The sequence below is a fragment of the Gymnoscopelus braueri genome (assembly GCF_963280865.1).
Source record: "Gymnoscopelus braueri genome assembly, chromosome: 7".
Lineage (NCBI taxonomy): Eukaryota > Metazoa > Chordata > Actinopteri > Myctophiformes > Myctophidae > Gymnoscopelus > Gymnoscopelus braueri.
The window spans coordinates 42,091,204-42,113,779 of NC_137608.1; the positions used below are offsets into that span (position 1 = coordinate 42,091,204).

Consider the following 22,576-nt stretch of genomic DNA (forward strand, 5'->3'; position numbering starts at 1 on the left):
TGACAAATGGTCCGTCAATGCCATCTATCAGGCCAGAGCTGACAGGAATCCTATAGGCCGCGCGGCCATTCGTCCCCTTGCTCCCCCTCTCTGGGGTCCCATGCTTTAGTATCCATGACAACGTGCAAGCCACTCGCCACGCTTGCCACTTCACAGTGAGAGATGGGCGCCCGTGAGTGGCTTTGAAAATTAGCCTTTGACACCCCATGTTTCCACTGCACCCCCTATCCCTATCCCCCCCACGCACACATAGACACACAGAGTAGACGAACCAAACCCCTTTGGGGTGGGGGGTTTGCATGGCCCCGCCCCCTTTTTTCAAATTCAGGCATACACAATCACAAAGGCACAAACAGATAGCTAGGCTGCCACCATAAATGTACAGTAGCTCTCTACGTGTCAGGGCATCGATTTTATTGCACTTGGGCTATACGATTCTCAACATTAACCTCGCAGCTACATTACCTACGCTACAGTAGGAAATGAGGAAAGAGAGCACCATCGCACCTAACATCCATGAAATAAGTGTGTGAAATAGACAGAGGAAAAGTGAGAGTGCCTGAATGCACATGAGCTGCCAACACATTATAGACATACAGATGGATAGCAAACTATCTCTCTCCCCATCCTCCTGAATGACTTCTCAAAAAGATGGTTCTTTCTAGAAAACAAGATTGACATTTAAATGAACAGCTCTTATGTGCTCCGTGTTAAACCATGGAAAGTGCTTGTTTTTCCAGCAAGCAGCATCTGTTCATTAGGCCTAACCTTTTGGCTTCAGAGAACTAAACAATAATGATCAGATTAGTTGTGGCAAAGGTTACCAAATTGTGTGAATTTGTGAAAATTCACACAATTTGAGGACATTAAGATCATCAGGGTGTCGAAAACTATGCAAAAAAAAAAGTTGCTTATTTGTGCATGGCACAATTAATAGTATCAAAAGAGAGATGTTGTAGGCCTTGCCAGGATTCCAGTCTCAGACAAGCACACACTCTCATAAACATGCCCACTCCTTTGGTGTTGTGTTTATAATATAAATTATGCTTGGTAGCTTAAAATCATATTGCTTAGGTGAACGCAATAAACAAAGCTGTGCAGACGACGTGCACTGTCAGAAGCACGGGTTTCACGACGATTAATCATATTTGGAGAAACATTAAAGGGAAAAGCGAGGGAAACTAGCTCCGGCACTAGGAGGTAAGAGTGTCAACTGATATACCCCGCCGCTGACATCAAGCAGAGCAGGCTAGCTCATTGATGTGGCAGCGTCTCATTTTCACCAAAGCAGACAGTTTTGCAGCGCCTTGCGGTTCTTAATTATCTTCCGACTTTGTCTAATTCAATCAACACAACTCAGATCTGGCTGGCTGCGAAATGGCACTGACATCCCCTCAAGCTCAGCACAGTATAAAGAGAAAAAACAAAACAAAAAAAATACACTGAATAAGTGAACAGCCAAACTGACAAAATGGGCATAGCACATGAGAAATAAGTGCTATTTTATCCCCCCATTCTGAGACCTCATCCACTTCTGTGATGGGATGGGGGGGGGGGGCAGGTGTTCAGAGAGACCAATCAGCTCTTTTTGTTTTAAGTTACAGGACTGCATTCGGGGGGAACACGGGAGTCAAGTGCCTTGATGACGCTGCAGATGCTGTCTTCCCTGTACATTATGGGGTCGGGCTGTTATAGGACACTGTGGGTCTCTTGCAAAACGACTTCCTGGTGAACCTAATATTCGACTAACCTGCTGACATGTAAGTAAAATTCTGGTTGGTACACGAGTCCTCAGTGCCTCACACGTGTCCGCAGACTCCGCACACTTTTTAAGAATTATACAGGTAGACAGACGTATATGTTTATGGCAGGAATGGAAGCGCATATAGATGTTGCACACACACACACGCACGCACGCACGCACGCACGCACGCAGGCACGCACGCACGCACCCACACAATCACACAATCATACACACACGCACACACACACACACACACACACACACACACACACACACACACACACACACACACACACACACACACACACACACACACACACACACACACACACCCACCCACCCACCCCACCCACCCACCCACCCACACACACACACACACACACACACACACACACACACACACACACCACAGCCTGGCGGATTTAAAGGTCATTAGGGATTAAATTGTTTGCCATTTGCCAGCCTGGAAAGTGAGAGAAATAACAGGAGAGACAGGGCCACAGGAGCCTTATTATTGAACCCTTCCCCTGTACCCCCCCCCCCCCCCCAAAAAAAAGCCTTTTCCAGACCACCACTATTCCCATCCATTCACCTCCCATCTAATACAGAGGGGCCACTACATTATTAGATTTTGACATTATTAGCTCAAGCAGCAGAGAGGGCCCCGCTGTCATTATAAAGCCTTTACTTTCAGCGCCGACTGCCAAATCTGTTTTTGCACTAGCTACACACTGCCAAACCCCAACAATGGCAGATTAGTGAAGCCCTTCTCCTGTTGCAGCAGAGGTTAATATAAAGTGACAGGGCTAAGTCCGCTCCGCTTAAGTATGCTGGGAGATATTATAGCAGTTTGTTACATCAGATCGTTATTGGATTAAACAGCATGCAACAACAATGAAAGTTTAATTTTAATTTTCAGCAGGAATATAAAACAGGCTCTGGGAGTGCGCTTGTCAGAACAAAGGCAGTTGTACAATACCTGCTTCTTTTTTCTTCCTCTCTTTTGCCATTATGGGAGTGGCAGACATGGAAAAACACAGGTAATGATGTTAAGAGAGGATGTCAACCTTGGGTACACCTTCAGTGCTTTACTTTTTTTCTTCTTCTTTTTTTATTTGTTAACCAAACAACTTCTCAATAGCACAGTTAGCAGTATTGTGAAGCAAAACATAAGAGAGTAGATCGTGTCAGAAAATATGACAGCTGCTTAATGTCACAGCAAGCTCGTTTCAGCATTTAGCTGACATTCTTATCCAGGGTGACTAACAATACCTGAGCAAGTACAGTAGAAGTTCAGTATCTTGCTCAAGAATTATTCCAAACTTTGAGGTTTCTGAACATAAACTGCCTGTGGCTTTTTGGTTACAGGAGGACCGTCTGTCTAAACCCTAGAAACACTGTGCCCGGCAGTAACATTCTGGTTTGGGCCGAACCACTAGCCAGCCATGCTACAGAGAGCAGAGAGCGCCCAGTCAGCCCAAAAGCATTGTTAGCCCTGCCAGAGGTCACTGCATCTGACCAATAAGCTGTTCTTAATCCTAACAGAGCGATCCATTAACCCATCCGATTTTTATGACCCTTTTCTTTATTAGATGAGCTATCAGCTGTCCATCTCTGGCAGAAATATGGACTTCTTCATCTGGGGAGGGCCCCCCATAATGCTCCCGTCTTTCCCAGAAGCTGGCTGGCCAATGGTGTTCCGGCCTCCAGGTACAGTATACCTGACATCCAGCCAGGAAGGAGGGAGGAGAGGGGGAGGGGGCCCTGATCTGCCAGTCTCCAGGGGTATTCCCCCCGCCATCCCGTTACCTCCGATAAATCTCAGTGCTTTACGATTAGGCACATAAAATGAGTCATAGATCTGGACGGTAAATAAGAGCTTGTCAGTGTGGGCTGACGCCAGGCCCCAACTCCTCCTCCTTCTGTGCCAGATCAGTCCTCTGTATCCTGGCCATCAGACTGATGCTATTGAGCCGGGGCTAAAAAGGCTCCGATAAATAAGCCTGATATTTCCCTCAGGTCGTTTACGGTGCCACCCCAAAGCACACTCTACAAACACTGGACAAACAGAAACCTTGCCAAGGAGAGATTTTTAGAATCAGAAGCCAGATTTGGGTCTGGGATATTACGTTGGTGCATTTCTTGTTTTTCATCGCTGAAAATGGTAACGGCGCTCTTTGTTTCTAATTACTTCTCTCGGATAAAAAGCCAGGAAGCCGATGGATCAATCCATCTCAAGTATACCCAAACTGTATGCAGAACTCCAAGACACTGATGTCTTTTAATGGACCCTCAATCCATACTTGCAATTAACCATGCAAAATCCCTCCCCCCATTAAGTGACTCCACTTACAGTGTATTTACTCTGCCGATGCTGTTTGGGTATTTCTCAAAGTGTGTGTTCTACAAGCCTGGGAGAGCTGCAGTGAGATGACCTAAGGGAGGCCGCGATGGTCTCCAAATGCACTAGCACAATGATGGACACTTCCTCTGCAGCACCAGCTAATCATCGCGGCTTGCTTCGTTTACACTGGTCCAAAATGACTCCCCGAATGACCGCCTTTGCATATTAAGCAGACAAACAGACAATAGGGACACACTATTGGAGGACATGTGAGGGGGAGCTGAACCCAGGCAGCCACGGTACGATGGCCTGGGGAACTGTGCGCTCGTAATATGTACAAATGGGAACCCACTGGCTGATTGATGGCATATTAAACAGAACTGCTCTACTGCTTATCCACTGCACATTTTGACAACGTATCTGCAAAAACTAGTTTCGACACACATCAGCACCTATTCAGCATAGCTGCATATAAAACGCACCGGATCGTTCTCTCTTTAACTGGTTGGTGGAAGAAAAAGGAGGCTATCAAGAGCAAGAGGTTTTGGAACAAGAAGAGCAAGAGAAAGTGCATCGCTACAGGCATGCAATCAGCTAAGAATTCAAAAGCTAGCCCAGTTTGTACAGTTTCTGTAATCAGAGAGAGAATGTAGGAAAACAACGCTATCGGCACCACCGCACAAAGATTCAAAACATTTTCATTAGTGAGCAAAAAAATAAGTACTCTTTAATGTGAAAGAATTGCTTCTCTTTGCACTATGGATGTTTAAGATGGGGTAGAAGAAAATACTTCAATGTTACGCTGCTCCCCATCATAACTATAGCAAACCCTTACTAGTTAACTTACAGTATTACATCTATGGTATTTATGTATGTCGTCTTTTCCTGCATTATAACTCCAAATGCCAGCAAAACATCACATAATGGTGAAAATAATTCAAATTCCCCAAATAGAGCTGCCACAATAATTGAAATCTAAGTACTTCAGAGAGCCTTGGAATAGTTTTTATGTCGATATGATTCAACATCAGTCAATTTGACCTCTACTTTCCATTATTTTGTTCATGTCCCAGGGTTCTTCACAGAAAACACAGCTTAATGTTAGTATCTCTCAAGCAAAATGAGATTTAATGGATTTAACGTAATGGATTTCTTCTTAACAGTATCCTCTCAATGCAGTCTCTATACTAACAGGTCGGTTTTGTGAATCCTCCAAGGTTTCTTCCTGTTCTGTTGAGAAAAAAAAAAAGCACACCTACCAGTCTGTTCAAGTCGGGAAATGAGTCACAGTTAGTGTTGTTGTAACTCTGTCAAGGTCCCTTCGGGGAAGGCATATCAAATAAAACAATTCATGTAAGACTAAGCTCCAAGTCTGCACAAAAGTTTTGATAGCAGAAGACAATCTCAGACTGCAAGGGACATTCAAGGGGAAACGGACCCTTTACCAGGTAAATGTAACTCTGTGAGTGTACAAATGTAATCAAATGGACCCATAAGGGTCCATTTGGATACGTTTCTATAGTCTGGGATGAATAAATTAACCCTGTGTAAATTAATGAGGATGTTACTGTAGTATACTATCATTAATAACCTTATAGGAAATTTAGAACGTACTGTATAACTTAGTGGACACTTACGTATACATGATGTTTAAGGGAATACAGATATTTAATGGATGTTCTGTACATTCTCATCACCATACAGAATCTCATCAACAGCATTGATTTCTGCTTTACTTGATGTGCTTGTTTTCTTTACCACTTGAACACCCAGTATCCATTTTCTTGGGGAACATTACCCCAAAATAGCCAATCTTCAATTAGCCAATTGTAGATTGGCGAGCCAACTCAGGCCCTGTTTACTAAGTCTAGGGGGATTAGGTGGTTAAGACAGTGCAAATGGTAAAAAAAAAAAAAAAACTGTACCAAACTAAATACAGACCTGACACTCCCCGAAAAGGTGTTATTTCATGAAAAGTTTAATATTAGTCAGAGACAAGTCCTACAGTGCATCTAGTTTCTTTTTTTTATCTGCGAGGTGCGAGATTGCGAGATTGCGAGCTGTGACAATTTTGTTGTGTTTTCATATTTGATTTTTTTTTCATATTTATACATTTATATTTACATTAACAACACAAATCTTGTATGGGGTACCTGGCACAAAATATTTTCTGATGGGGGTCCGCAGACATTCATTTGGGGGTTCTTGATATGAAAAAGTTTGAGAACCACTGTTTATACAAAATCTTTTAACTTGCTTCAAACAGCCACACCATATAACGCTCTGTATATTTATATTTATCATATTCACACAGACACTTTCTTTTTATGTCACTCCCTGAGTAAGACCCTGTGAATATGGCCAACTGCATGGCATGCCCTTTTTAGAAAACATCTGTAAAGCTCTAGTTGCTTTGGTATCACAGGCTAAATGTATTACAACTCCAACTTCCAAGTTTTCTGGTGGTGACATTTCAGTGGGTGACATTATTTACCTTCAAAAGATAATCATAAGAAAAGGAAAATGTCAAATAACAAAACAATATGAAATATACATAAGGTGTGTAATAAAAAAATAAGAAATAAGCCAGCGTATCGTAGTCCCTTGTGAAAGTAAATCACTTGGCAGCAGATATCAAGTATGTATTAAATGTGTGGGCATGGGGTATATGCACAGTATATTGACATATACTGTAAATATACAATATACAGTATGTCAATATATACTGTACATTGACCGTGCCAATTTGGCAGCCTCTTTCGCCAAGACTGGCATGGTATTTGTACAGCAGCATGACAGCCTGGCCATAGAAGCTGTTCCATGTCTTTCTGCTCATTTTTGATACAGCGGTATCGCCTTCCTGACGGCATCAGTGTGAGCAGGTTGCAGCCGGGGTGGCGAGAGTCTTTTATGATCCACTCAGCCTTGGCTACGCGCCGCTTGTCGTACACGTCAGCTCACCTCTAGCGATGCGCTGGGACTTCCGCACCACCCTCTGTATAGCGCTCTGTGGTCGAAGGTGGTGCAGTTCCCATCACAGGCGGTGATGCAACATCCTGAGGATGCAAGGGCTCATGGTGAATTTTCTTCAGCCATCTGAGGCAGCATGGGTGCTGTTGAGTCCTTTTCAACACGTGCGTGGTGTGAGGCGCAAGTGAGGTCCTCAGTGATGTATAATGCAGAGGAACTTGAAGTCACTGACCCTTTACTCTGTGACACCATCAATGTAGATGGGGGCGTGCTCTCTTCTCGGCTTCCTGTAGTTGACAATCAGCCCCTTGGTCTTCTTGACGTTGAGTGCAAGGTTGATCTCATGACACCATTGTGTCAGTGATCAGACCTTGTCCCTGTAGACCATTTCATCGTCAAGGCTACCTGACTACCTATTGTTTCGATTCAGCCATAGGTTTTTTAAATATCTTGATGCTGGTCACGGAAAATAGCAATGTTACCACCTATAAAATGTAATGAACCAATGTTTACAAGATGGGCAATTCAAAGCTATAGCTATTATCCTGTACTGCCACAACAGTATACTGTATTTCAGGGCTTGTAAACGTTGTAAACGTTACATGGGACATGTGTTTAAAACTAAAGTCACACACAACCTTGCCGTCTCATTTCAATCCAGATTCTGAAAGTATCCTTAAGGTGAGAGAGAATTAACTCTTCATTCTGCCTACATACTGAGTCATAAGTAGAACTTGTGAGCAGTTATAGAGAGATTCTGAACATTAGGTTTATGGGTTTCTCATTATTTAACATTAGGGTCTCGGTCCAATGGAAATTTGGTGGCGGGATTACAGCTAGTTTGTCGGTTCCTCTCTACTACTCAAGAGCTCATGCACATGCAAATAGAAAAGAGGCAGGCAATAAGGCTAGTCTGATTAGGTTCTCTATGTTCTGGATAGGCAAAACACATACACACAGCAAAATACAGCAGTCAGCATGAAAGCATGCACAAAAATACATAAGGCTAATCCACCACTCTGCTCTCGCGTATAAATATTCAAGACTTGTCTTCCATAGGGCATTATCAGAGAGTGGTGGATTTGCTGTGGCCTTGATGTTGTGGATATAGTTGTTGTTGCAGACACACATGGAAAGGCCAGGCCCCTTGTCAGGGTTGGGCCAGGGACTGCAGCGGTGATGCAGTGGTCTGAGCTAGCTGTTTCCTGCCCCTTCATCTGCATACAGTAAAAAACAAACATTCCTGTAAATAAAGACGGCTGTCCGGCAACTGTCTTCCCAGCGACAATGGTATTGACCGTAGTCAGATGCTCCGCTGATTAAAAATTGATCCATTTCGAAAAATCTAATCAACTGAACAGGATTCTTTCATACGTAAGGGTGGGGCTGTGGGTGCATTGGACGGGGCCAGGGGGTGGAGGGGGGTGGAGGGGGGGAAGCAGCTGCTGACACAGAGAGCCAGACCTGTTATTAACCCCTGCCCCTCTGTGTGGCCCTCCTCTCCAAACCCCCCTACACGCCTTGCACCCTTACACCCAAGTCACATCCCCCCAACCCGTGTCCCGGGACTAGACACCAGGCCCAGACACCCTGAATTATTCAGCAGTCTGGGAGAGGCTCTGGCCACTTGGCCTATTAATGCCTGCCAGTGTTGGCTAGTGGCTCTAATGGCCAGTCCGGAGGAGCCCCACGTCCCAGCGGAATGGGCGAGGAGGGCCGCTAACGCTAGGCTGCAGGGGATGTGAGAATGAATTCATCAGTGGCCGAGGTCACGGCAGGTTAATGATGCCGCACGTCTAGACGGACGCCGGACTTACGCCACAGCCCCCGAAAGGCAATGGGGGTTGGGATTAACGTTTTGCATTTTTTGTTACTGTGACGGAAAAAACTGTCCCATAACATCCAACTCTTTGGGTTTTTAGTTGTAGACAGGTAGTGTTGACATTTGCTATGAGCCATATACAATCCTATTCTTCACCTCTTGAAAACAAAAACATAGCCAAAATAGAATAATTACCACCTGTTAGACCACTTATATTTTCTAGATTTCATAATATATGGAACCTGGCTTCAAGTCAGTGGATTTATTAATAAGAAGCTGGAAAACAACATGTTTGGAGCTTGTTCTACAAATAATTCCACCCACTCCTTTACGCCTGTAAACTTGACAATAAACTTGGAAGTTGAACACAAACTAGAGTACAATGGATTACCCCTAAAGCAGTAGATATTCTTTAGACGTCACATTATTCTCATGGTGTAAATACTTAACTTATACTTAACAACCATGGGTTGTATACCTGAAAACGAGTATACTGTAAGTCCAAATATTGTCCATCTGTTGCTTCTGTGTTACGTGAGCGAGTAATCAGAAGTAAATATTCCATTCACTGTCATGAGCAGGCAGCAGGTCTGAAACTCATACTTTTAGCCAGTGGATTCTGCCAATACACACGTGTGTGTGTGTGTGTGTGTGTGTGTGTGTGTGTGTGTGTGTGTGTGTGTGTGTGTGTGTGTGTGTGTGTGTGTGTGTGTGTGTGTGTGTGTGTGTGTGTGTGTGTGTGTGTGTGTGTGTGTGTGTGTGTGTGTGTGTGCGCAGTATATCTTATATTAAAATTGACTTAAGGGAGGACAGGCGGGCCGGCGGACCTCTGATGTCACACTCATGTCACTATGACTCAACCATAACCATGTAAGGATTTTCCAATGCAGCTACGCCCAAATATGGAGTCTCCATATATGGGCATAAAAGGGACACAGGTAGGCAGACAGATACAGAGATCTCCATAAATGGGCACAAAAGAGACACAGACAGACAGGTACAACGGGTACTCTGACAAAGCCCCTGACACTATGACTCAGACATGTTGGTCGGATCGGCGGTGCAACGTAGATGTGAGATGTGAGATGTGAGATTGTAGATTTGCCATTTTCACTATTTTTGAACGTTTTGCCAAAAATATGGATAAATAATTCATCGATAATTTTATTAAATTACTGATTATTTTGTATAATTTATTGAATCGTTTAGTTTGATTAACCATTGTACCCCTACATGGATATAGCTATTAAGGACACGGAGGTCATGTCCGTATTGTTTCTGCAGATTTTGGCAACCTGAGACGCAGTTCCTATTTTGACTACTCTTTTGATGAATACCTAACCAGTGCTTTGCATGATGTTTCAACGTTTGGGGAGAGTTGAATTTGATGATAGTAACATTACACTAGTAAGTAAGTAAATTAGTAATTACACTCCCCTTCAGGAGTAGGGGAGTGGTTCTCAAAGTGGGATCTGGGGACCCCTAGGGGTCCTTTAGTTTGAGGGGTTCCAGGGGATCCCAGCAAAATTTGTTAATATAGCATTACAATAAATTTAACCACTTTAACCATATTTTAAACTTCTGCTACTCAACATTTTTATCACAATTGCTATTTGTGAAAAAAAAAGCACAAATCTTCTCTTCTGAGAGTCCTTGGCACAAAATCTTTTCAGATGGGGGTCCACGGCGGAATACATATAATTTTGGGGTCCTTGGCCTGAACATTTTTGAGAACCACTGGAGATGGGGAGTGACATGGCCAGGAATCAAACCAGGGAGCCCATGCGCTGACCACTTGGCTATCGGGTCGCCCCATAAAAGATTCGGCTAGCTATTACAACTTAAGTTTGTAGTAAACAATTGCAGATTGTTATATCTTGTATAATCTATTCATTTCACAATTATTGGTTTAATATATTGATTGACTTGCATGTTCTAACTATAAGGTTTAATATCACATCTATGCATGAAATAATGTGGTTTATAATAATAGTATATTATTTTAATACTCATTGAAAATGTTAGGCTTCCTACTCACAACCTCAGTATATTTCAAAAATCCTGACTACAGCCCTGCTGGAACATATTTTGTAGAAATGGCTGTATTCATGTTATATTTCTCTTAAGGGAAGTTATCTGGCGCAATAACAGTCAAAGACTGTGAAAAACAACAGCATACAGTACAGTTCATATACTGGCAGAATCTGCTTTGCTTGTCATTCATTTTTGCCCAAAAGGTCTTTGAGACCTGTGAGACCTTTTTTGTCATAGTATGAGAGTGAATGGAATCGCTACTTACTCACAGAGCACAGAAATAACAGATCCAGTATGATCATCAGTATTTGGACTTACATCAAACTGTATATATGTTTAGATATAAAGTTCCAGATTGTGTTAACCACTTAAGCGCCCTGTTTTATACTTTTCAAAAATTGCGATCTACAGTATGTGTTGCGATGTGATGCATTGTTGTGAGCTAGCTTGTATAATATTGTTATACTATTTTGTAATATTTGTAATATTTTGAACATTTTAGGAAAAAAAAGATGTTGCCTATAATGTCATGGCCTAAATAGGGTCCCGGGGGTTAATGTGGTTAAAGAAACAAAACGTTTATTACTCATGAATAAAACATTAAAAAAAATAAAAAAATAACATCCTCCCTCTCAATAGAAAGATTTAAAAAATCATCTACACAAACTGACAGTGATTAGACGCAAATGTTTATCATTATACCAGAAACAATTAGAACAAATGGAGAGGACCCTTCACTACACTCCATCAATTCACTTGGCAATCAGGCTCTCTCGGGGAGAGGGTGAGGGGCAGAGATCACAGGGTTGGGGCCCTCTTTTGGGAACAGCTCAGTTGCCATGTGTTCTGTCACCTTGGTGATCATGCACTGTCTCAATGTGGTGTAAACGCACAGGGACATAATGTATGATTTATACTTGGTTGCGCCCTGCGTCGACACACCAAAAATAACAGATGTACAAGCTCACAACGCATCGTGTTGTGATGCGTTGTGAGCTTGTACATATGCTATTTTTGGTGTGACACCGGTGTGCACCTAAGTATAAATCAGGGTAAATACCCCCTGGGTGGAGAGAAAACAAGCTAATCACCAACAGTAGAGTGTACGATATGGAGTCAAGGTGGCACCAACATGGAGGAGACATATTTACAGACCCAAAAAAAAGAAAGAATAAAAAAGAATGAACCCAGACAAAAAGTAATCATCGCCACACGAAAATACCCAGTCATCATTCACTGTGAGGACAAATGCATTATAAAGTCCAGACAGAGAGGTTGAGAGAAGGTACTCTTATTATCATCCACGGGAGATTTATGCACTTCAAGGTTGAGCTCTTTGAGAGAGTGTTGCTCGATAAGTCTGATGAAGCAGAATGAGTTTAGCCTTCAGTAGGTACTATCTGTACTCTGTGACTGGCCCGTCACCGCACACGCACACTCCTCTTATCCACCATCGGATGCAAAGCACATTTACTGTTGAGGTCAACATCTCTGCCGTGATTGGACGGAACCAAGGGCATCCCGTGGGAGGAAGCTACCAGAGGGACACACATCCATGCACACACACACACACACACACACACACACACACACACACACACACACACACACACACACACACACACACACACACACACACACACACACACACACACACACACACACACACACACCTCGCCCATTTACACAAATGAAATTTCCACAGCTCCTCTCCCTCAAGGTGACCATGCACATAATTCAGAGATCCACATAGGGATGTTTTGATGGGAGATTCTCCATCTGCATTCAAAGTAAGGCCACAGAGACATAGCCGCCACATGCATTCTGTATGCATGTACACACAGTACATGCATACATACATATACTGTACATACATACATAAATGCATCAAAATAAATCATACAAGTTTTTAATTGTGTGTAAAATGCATAGGTCTGACGTAGGGAGCTACTGTACTTGCATATCAGGATTTATTTTGCTGGGGCTACAGCCAAAGACAGCATGCCCCCACTTATCACAAAAGAAACACTATTGCAGACTAAATATTGGGACTGCATTAATAGATGATCACATAATTTCCATACAACATCCAGCGAAGCAAGAATGGGATGCTTTAAGGAGCAAACATTCCACTGAGGCATGTTCAGAGCGCTAGAGGTGGGAAGTGTGGGGGGGGGGGGGGGGAGGGGGTGCAGAGTAGAGCACAGAGGACTGTCCATTTGACGTGCGTGTGTCCCCTGGCATGTCATACAGCAATAAAAGGTGCCAGGCCCTCGAGTTGCTATACCCCCGCTATTTTCAGCTCCCAGGGTTTCATTCTTCCTCCAGCCGTATATACTGTACAGCAGAAAGCCCCGAGCAATGTTTAGCTAAACCTGCTGGCCTACGTAGGCAGGCAGAGTCCCCAGAGGGCTGAACAATCAGACAATTTCAAGATCATGAAGCATTAAACCAATCCCGGCAGGGTACACTAATTAAACAGCCGAGCCCGGCACAGCCAACCAATCCCCACAGAGCAATTAAATCCATCCCTTCTAAAACACTGTGGAACCTGTCTGGGGAAAACCGCTGAGGAGAGAGAGAGAGGAGAGGAGAAACAGAGAGAGAGAGAGAGAGAGAGAGAGAGGGGGGGGGGGGGGTATCATAAAATTCATCTGAAAAAAAGAGGGGGAAAACTATAGGGGAATGCAGGAGGAGGCTAACAAGGGAAATTGAAAAAGGAGAGATTCAATTCAGTCCTTTTGTTCTTCTCTCCCACTTTTTTCCCCCATTATGATTCAAAATGCCTGAACAATCCTTCTCTCTCATCTAAGCAAAGGGGGAGTCCGTGAGCACATTATAATGCAAAAATGGTGACCCTGTTGCTATCAAAAGTTGCATATTTAATTAAGATTACAAGGTCCAGGAACCACCGTGAGACTTGCGGAAACAGAGAATAGCCCCAAGGCCGATATTACACACCGGCAGAGCTGCTAACACAGTTGCAAACCCTAATCAATACCCAAATGCCCTCAACAACGAAAATAAATGAACAGGTGACAATGAAGGGATGACATCACTTTCGCTAGGAACAACAAAATCCAATGCAACTCAGAGAAACAGGGTGGTGGAGAGGTATACTGTAAGTGTTTAGTGGCGGCAGAATGATATCTGGGATGACACCTCCATCATGTCAGCAGTAACCAATAAGAAGGTATGCATTAATGTATACGTGCACATTGATATTTATCACGAATGATGAATGGAGGAATAGTAGATAGGGCTGTTTTTGTCAGCCATGTTACAGCGAGGTATACAGTGATAGGCAAATTATCGTGTTGTTCCGTGTGTTATTTTCTTTCCAGGGAGGCGCGTATGCATGTGGCGAGGAGGTGAAATCACCAAAGTAGATCTGACATGAGTGGGAGCAACTGCGACCAGAGGTGCGGATGGAGAGATAGGCGTGCTCTTTTCCCACCCGACCGAGGCGGTGTATAAATCACGAGAGCCCAGCTTCACGTCTCCACTTCCTGTTCCTCTCCATTAAAAATGATAAACTGTTTCTTCTTGAAGCGGCTCGCTCGCTTTAGGGTCCCCAGTCTGCAACCTTCCCCGGTGAAGAAGCGGCAGGCAGAACTCTGCTCAGATTTATTCCATCCCCTCCTATTGTTGGGAGATGAATAAGAGAGTAATTAACTGTGCGGGGGTAGCAGCTGTACAAAGACAAGCCAGGCTAACACAACAAGCCAAGATCCATCTGCTTTTACTGTAGTGCACCTTTTGTGTTATTTTGATAAATAAGAGCACATATGCTTAGTAATAACAAATGCTGTTTTAATACTCAAAAGACCACAGAGAGGCCATCTTTCCCCAGGCCTTCCCTCTTTCCACTTAAATGAGGACAAATGGCCCCCCACAAATGGGTGGCATGCAAGCCTCCATATTCCTCGCCTCCGGTAAACACACATACGCACAAATACACACACATACACACACATGCACGCATTTTGCCGTGGCACATAATAAGACTGGGATCCCCAATGGAGAACCTAGAAGAAGGGCAGTGAAGCATTGATCTCATGAGCTTGCAGGGCCCAGGAGCACCCTTCACAGCGCACTAACCCTCCACTACACGACAACCAGCACCGTGACATATACCATACACAGAGAGAACGCTTTATTTATTTTATTTATTTTATCCATGAAGGGCGAAATGGACAATAGAGGGATGAATTACAGCAAGTGAAGCCCTGCCAAGTACTGCTGAACATGGTTGTTGGAAGACAGAGAGAGGGAGGGGGGGTATATGAGAGACACAGAGAGAGATGGTAACAGTGAGGGGGGGGGCAGAATGCAATGGAGAGGTTGAGAAAGGGACACAGGGAGACAGAAAGTGAGGGACTTGACTGGACAGAGGTGTGGTGGAGGGGATTCATTGTAAGCTCAGTAAAATGAACAAGAGAGGCTGGTGCTCAATGTCTGCAGACAGTCAAAACAAAATAAAGGTGATTTCTTCTGCTGGTGGAAGAACACAGCTCAATATGGACTTGCTGGGCAGGGGACTGGCTGTCAGCAGGGAGAGCGGACACAGCTTTATACTCATACGGATGAGCCATTAGCTCTCCCCCTGATGTTTCCGCCTGCCTCGCTGCAGAAGAAGAAGAGGCTGCCCCTACCGCCATGGAGCCTTCCTCCACCAGACTAATGTGTCCCTGAAGTTTTGTTAAAGCTGGTTATTTACTCCTGCAAAGCAATTGCTCCAAGCCTAGGGGCAGGAGAACAGAAAACACACCACTATGAAAAATCTGGAGTCTCTCACCGCGAAGCACTGTCAACCACCAAGGGGGCGTTCCTGCTTGAAACATTAAGGGTACTGTGTTTGTTTTGGCACGACATTATACAAGAGGAGAAAATGCTAAAACAGGAAAGCCTTCGAAAATATTTTTGGGAAAAATCCTGACTGAGTGCGTTGCAGACCAGGGAACGAATGCAACAAATAGCTGATAATGCTAGAATTAACATTAATAGTCACAAACCACCACCATCAGTACTACTAAATCATCAAGAATACACCATGTCAATAAGTTCATATTTTAAAGGTTCAAACGGGCAGCTGACTACGGCAGGTCTGATACCGTAAAAGCAATAGGATCACCGATAGACAGTAAACATCATGTCACAGGAATGACGGCGCACCATTCTGAAATCACAAGATGAGAGCAAGGCAAAAACGACTGTGGATAGGGTGGTATGGAAATCTGCTTGAAGGAAGGTCAAAGTGATTAAGCTGACATTAATGACAGGCCTAGTCTTTACTCTGAGAATGCACACCGTGGCTGTCTCTAAACCCATTTGTCATTCTGAAGCACAACGTTGAAAACGTCTGCTTTGAAGTCTCTACCACTAATGCTACACGGAGAGGTTAAACAGCTTAATGCTCCAAGTCTGTATCACTGTCCTCTCTCTCTTTCTTTCGTTTTCTCTCTCTCTCTCTAATGTTGCATTTTATGTACCAGGGTTATGGCTACTGAATTTCACATCTCAATTTACCCCCAGATAGTCCTGTAAAAGCTTCCCTTTTTGTTGTCACTGTGAAAGGAAAAGCGGGACAACTTAAAGGAAGTGGGACCGTGACAAACATGCCCCACCCATTGATTCGTAGGAGCAGGATAATATGAAAGCATCTTAAGAAATGTTTATATGGCTGGCATAAATGTGTGTGTATGCGTGCGTATGTGCGTGCGTGTGTGTGTCAAACTTGTGATGATGATCGGGAAGCCTGTTCTCTAATATAGCTTTAAAAGCTGCTCTTAATGCTGTGACTAGAAGGAAATGATCTGACCAAAGAACAAAGCATAAAGCCACATAAAGCTCCATCCACAGTGAAGGCAATCACAGGTCAACTCTAAAGCTTTGTCTCCTTCATATATGATGAAACAGTACAGACGCTGTGATAAATAACAAAATCTGTAGAGCCATGGACTCACTTAGCTCATTCTCCACTATTACAAGATTACATAGACGTGTGTGACATAAACAGCATCAGCAAATAGATTGTATATGAAAGCATGAATGAAAGAGAAGACAGAGAGTGATTTTCACAGCCAATTTGAGATTGCAGGGTTGAGTATAGTGGTGTGTGTTTGTGTGTGTGTGTGTGTGTGTGGGGGGGGGGGGGGGGGGGGGGGTGCTGGCAGAGAGACGCTGGCAAGCGGAGGCAGCCAGGCTCACAGGCTGCAAAGCAATTTCACTGTTTGGCAATACTGTTGTCTCTGTGTGTGGATTAGGGCTGACACCAGAGCAACTGAGTCATGCTAAATGTAGTACAATCACTGCATTTTTGTTCTTGATCTAAAAAACCCATGCTGCCTCTCTTTCTCTCGCTCTCAGATGCAATGGAAGAGATTTACAGAAACACGACTGGGAGATTGTAAGAAATACACTGAACATTATTACGCCGTCTGAACACATCATTGCAACATCACTAAAAACAACAAAGATTATGCTCCCAACTTGAGCCCCAAGTTTTACGAACTTTACGCATTACAATCCAAAGGGGAGTCAAACTTACTCTGCATGTTCTGAGATTATTCCCACAAATCCTCCCTTTTATAAATGTTTTTAGTTTCAACAACTATACCTTTATTTTGTAAATATATTTGGACCCTTCTCTGATAGATATATAGTGGACAGAGACAGGAAACACAGAGAGACGGGAGTGACATACAGCAAACGGTCCAGGCGGTCAGGAATCATACCGTGGACTACTGTGGCTATCAGGCATTAGAGCCCATGTGGTATGCACCCTAACCACTCGACTATCGGGTCGCCCCACTATTACCTTTATCTCACAAAAAGCCAACCAATTCATATGATAAAGAGCTGAATAAGGTAACACATCGCCACCTGGTTTGACCACACCTTAACATCACCTGGGTCTTACTGAAAGCTTCCTACACACCAAGCGTTCTCCTTGGTATACCTTACTGGACCATAGTTGTGTTTTGGGGGCCTGGCAGGACCTGGCAGGACCTGGCAGGACAGCCCCTGACCTGTCCTTTTCACGGTCGCCCACGGAAATGCCATCTGGCTGGTGTGAATGATTACCGCGGCAACGGCCGTGTGACCTGCAGCCAGCGGGAACCAAGGTCACTACACCTCGGTGCCTCTCACTTTTTCTGCCCTCTTTTCATCGGGACTGCAGGTGAATTATTCATCTCTGTGTAACGTACGGCACAAATCTTCCCCACAAAAACGTTGAATGAACTGCCGTACACTCCTGTTTACAGTTATGGGAAATAACTGTAAACAGGTAACACTCTATTTAAAGGTCGGGTCTATAATGTATTATAATCGCATTTGTTATAATGCATTATAAAGCGCAAAGACACTAAAACTGACTACGTTATAGTAGTTATAATATGCTGTTCCGTTGAGCTTATAATGCATTATGACCAGCACTTATAATACTTCATAAACCTTGTTATAAGTTGCATAATTATAAACATTTATAACAAGTATTATGAAGCCTTATAAGTGCATTATAATGCATTATAAATGCGATTATAAGTGTTATAGACCCGACCTTTAAGTTAAGTGTTACCGGTTAGATGATACCGAGGTATCATAGCACTTTTGAATAGAACTGTATCTATATTGCACTTTGAATGCATCAGCACTTCTTTCTTCTTCTTCTTTTTTTTTTACCAATGTTGTCTGCTCTCTCTGTACTTTTTAATGTTTTTAATGCCTTTGCCTCTTTTTAATGTGTCTGTTGTTTTTAAATGTAACGGTATTTTGCTCCCTTGTGTGCCTAGTGGTGTGTATTATGGAAGTAACAATAAAACTGATTCTGATCATGGTCAGTATCATGTTAGGTTGTATCTCTCCTCTGCCTGAAACTTGCTTCAACCATCTGAATGAGATATCAGTGTATTATTCTATGGTACAGAAATGTTTTCAGCCATAGGCTTCAAACAATAATCTCCCAGACTCCCACCCCATATTAACTGACAGCAGGTGCCATCTTACAATAAACTGTGTAGCTGGTTAGAAGTTTCAGGGATAAAGAAGTATGATTTGGACACAAAATCAACACTTTTCAAATGGATGACTTTTTCAGAGCAGAGCGTAGGACAACACAGTTACTTCAGCATCACTGACTGTTCTTATACACTCATGTATCCTATACTGAAAACAAATTATTTCGAGAGTGAAAGGTGTACAGTATATGTCCCTTATTAGCATCTGGGTAGCCTACTTGACATGATTAACTTTCAAAATCACCAAATTATGACTATAATGTGACTAAAATTATATATCAAAATTTCACTGACTGACAAAAGTTTTTATTTACAACACAATATCATAGCATGTATATTTTGAAATTAGTAGCCAGCCCTGTTATAAGTATAATGGTTTGCAAAACTGTAGGGAATTCAACTCAGCTCTCAGGCTATTCAGTTTGATCATGTACAAATAATCCATAATATGCTATAGCCTACATGTGACATGTGACAGATTCCTGGTTCTGGATGGATCAGTGGAAGACCTTTTCTTCCAAAAGATTGCGATTTTATATTAGGCCAGGGGTCTTCAACAGGGGGTACGGGGACCCCTAGGGGGTCCTCAGAATTACTACAGGGGGTCCACCAAATGTTTGTGTGATGGGAAACATTAGCTGAAAATAGCAGATCTACAGGCTCACAACGCCTCCGCTGCGAGGTGTTGTGAGCTTATAGATTGGCTATTTTCAGAGTTTGTGTAGAGGGAAAAAAGAGCTGACCAAGTACAGAGCCAATGGTCAAGTTGACTACATATTGAGGGTTTATAAGGTTAACTATCTGAAAATACACATTAGCATGAATCCAACTATCTATGAAATCTATGAAAAAGTTAAATCTGCAACACAGTTTTATATCATATGTTGTGGGGGTCCCTGCTTCACCTCTCTCTCAGCTAGGGGGTCCTTGGGCTGAAAAACGTTGAAGACCCCTGTATTAGGCTAAAATGCTACATGAACCCCGGTGGACATGCATGCACAACAATAGCTCCACTCGCCCTCTGGATCCCCGTCTAAACGAGCAGTCCAGCGCCTGGGAGGTAGGATAACATTCGGCCACACAAGACAACCGAGAGCAGATCTGATTTCTTCTCGGCAGGCAGGCTTTTCCGCGGGACCTGGATCCTCAGCCACGCCGCTGTCATCTCTCATGTTACAGAACATCAATCATACGGCAGAGACACAGAGACAGTGCCCTTGCGCTGGCCGAGGCTGATTTACAAACATTAGCGGGGAATACAATTACACAGCCCTGGCCCGGAGAGCCCAATGCGGCTTTAGAGGTGGGGGTGGAGGCATAAAATAGCCTCTAACGTTGGGAAACCTAAAGGTTTTTCCCAGTGTCCACCCGGTGGACACTGGAAAAAACCTTTAGGTTTTCCAACGTTTAGAGGCTATTATTTCATGCCCACTCAAACGTTTGGTTTCAGGGATGCAGCCTATAACCTAAACCTGTCAACAATGTGCTTTTAGATTTCAACTTTCAACTATAGCCTAATCGCTACGTGGCATAATTAATATAGCCTAGTATATCTATTGGACTCGGAGCTATAGGTAGACGCACTATTATAAATCAAATTGCTCACCTGAGACATCTAGGCTATAAAAAGGCTATCGTGTCATAGGCTATAAACAATTTTATGCGATCAAGACTTCCGTACATTGTTGAAAACTATAACGTGCAAACAGATCGCATTGCTACTCATAAAACATAAATGTTCCGATATCAGTTACAGCTCTCATCTTATCGTATAGTAGGCTACACCAAATCCTCCCAACAATTAAACGCATAACCGATGTCAACAGAAAAAGAAACTTTCTCAATCATAGTCGTTTAAGTTTACTATCAAGCAATCGTTTTAGAATCCTTAAAAATGTAACCACGAGATTTTAAAAAAATTGTATGGTATCACAACCGGTGCTGCTGCTGGTGAATGGCATAAAACATTAAGCTGGTGTACAAAAAAAAAAAAAAAAAAAAAAGTTACCCTACGTCCAAGAACCAAGATTCACTCGTGCCATTAAAAGTTTGCGAACAGCAACAATGTAGCGATATTGTCGCTGTTAAAAACGTATAAATGGCTATAAAGTGTAGCAGCGCGCTGTCCGTGGTGCTGATCCCAGTGTGGAGGCAGAGCGCAGAGCTCTCTACTCTATGGTCGCAGCTCCATCGCTGATCAATGATTGAACCGAACAAAGGCAGAAGAGGATCAATTTCTAATAACTATCAATGCAACACGGCTCGCTCTCAGCTCTTAATTCGTCCAATTCGTCAACTCACATCGGTTTAAAGTGCATGACATGCCGCAAAAAGATACATGTAAGAAAAGGTAAAGGAAAAACACTAACCTGAAGCCGCCGTAGATCAAATTTCTTCCAATATTGAAACATCGATCCTACATCGGCGGCCATCTTGGGGGATATTGAAGAGATTTTTTTCCAGCGGCTGCAATAAATATGTGGGCTGGATTCCCCTCGTTAAACAACGTTTACGATCATGCGGGTCCTACTTTATAAGAAAAAAAAGTAACGAATAGACTTACACACGAGCCCACCGATATGTTTAGCGAGCCTCCCGACATGTTTGGTTACATGGAAAAGGCAGTATCTCCCGATTTTCAAAAGTAAAAGCAAACTGTATCCACATGCATCGAGTCCCGAACATTAACTGGACAATTGCACTTGATTTTGCTTTGGCAAAGTTATCAATATACTGACGTAAGGGGGTGATCGATATTGTCTGGAAAAGAGAAGGAAATGATTTGTAGATTAGGAGTAGTTCATGGAATTTAGCCAAGCCTACTTTTAGGTTATTGAGACTATTAGTAGCCTAAATCTGTAATGAAATACATGTAAACATATATTTCTTAGAAAAAGAGTATGGGAAATGAAAACATGTGGTTGTAGGTGTTTCGTGAATGCCACCTCGTCCACCTTTCGGCTCCTTTATCTTATTATGCAAATAAGACTAAATACCTCATTAAGTGGGCTTTTCTGCAATTACCCTTCCTTCAACTTGACGAACAGATTTCCATGATAAGGACTGTAGATTGAAGATTTAAATCTCATTCTTAGTTAAATAGCTCTATAGAGTTTTGCAACATAATTCTAACCAATATGAATTCTGGTGACAAAAATATTTGTAAGCTATTACCTATTAACATTTTTTCCACAAGGTACGCTACTTTTATAGATTTTTTTTCTGAAATATAACAAAGTTGTCGTAGTTTAGAAGACGTATATTTCTGCAGGTTCAGTTGTATTTATGGATTTTTGGGACAGTCAGTAAACAATAGGCTACAGGCTATTAAACATAGTTTGCCGATGCAAGCTTAATCAATTATAAAAGCTCAAATTATGACACATGTCATATCTTTATAGGCTATATTAGATCAAAAGCAGAGAGTTCATTATGCTTTCTATAAACTTTTCCAAACATCACTTCATAGCCTAATTCTGTTGATAGATAATATCATGTATTTTTGGGACGATAAATCAGTTTAATCTTGGCCAAAAAACACATTACCTGATTAAACATATGGCCAACGCTGCCCTGTTTACAAGCTGTCTTTCTTTTGCCACCTAAAATAAGTCTCTTTAATAAGACTGACTGAAGAACAA

At 42.8% G+C, this 22,576-nt stretch overlaps 1 protein-coding gene across 1 annotated transcript in view; it reads right to left on the reverse strand.

Annotated features, from left to right (window-relative positions):
* Positions 1–21,367, reverse strand: part of cux2b (cut-like homeobox 2b) — a gene marked incomplete at its 5' end in the record, with an annotated part of 123,174 nt that extends 101,807 nt beyond the window's left edge. Inside the window, one exon of the mRNA XM_080433615.1 lies at positions 21,305–21,367. Within this exon, the coding sequence (XP_080289741.1) occupies positions 21,305–21,367 (63 nt within the window). The remainder of the gene's footprint in view (positions 1–21,304) is intronic.
* Between the last annotated feature and the right edge of the window lie 1,209 nt (positions 21,368–22,576).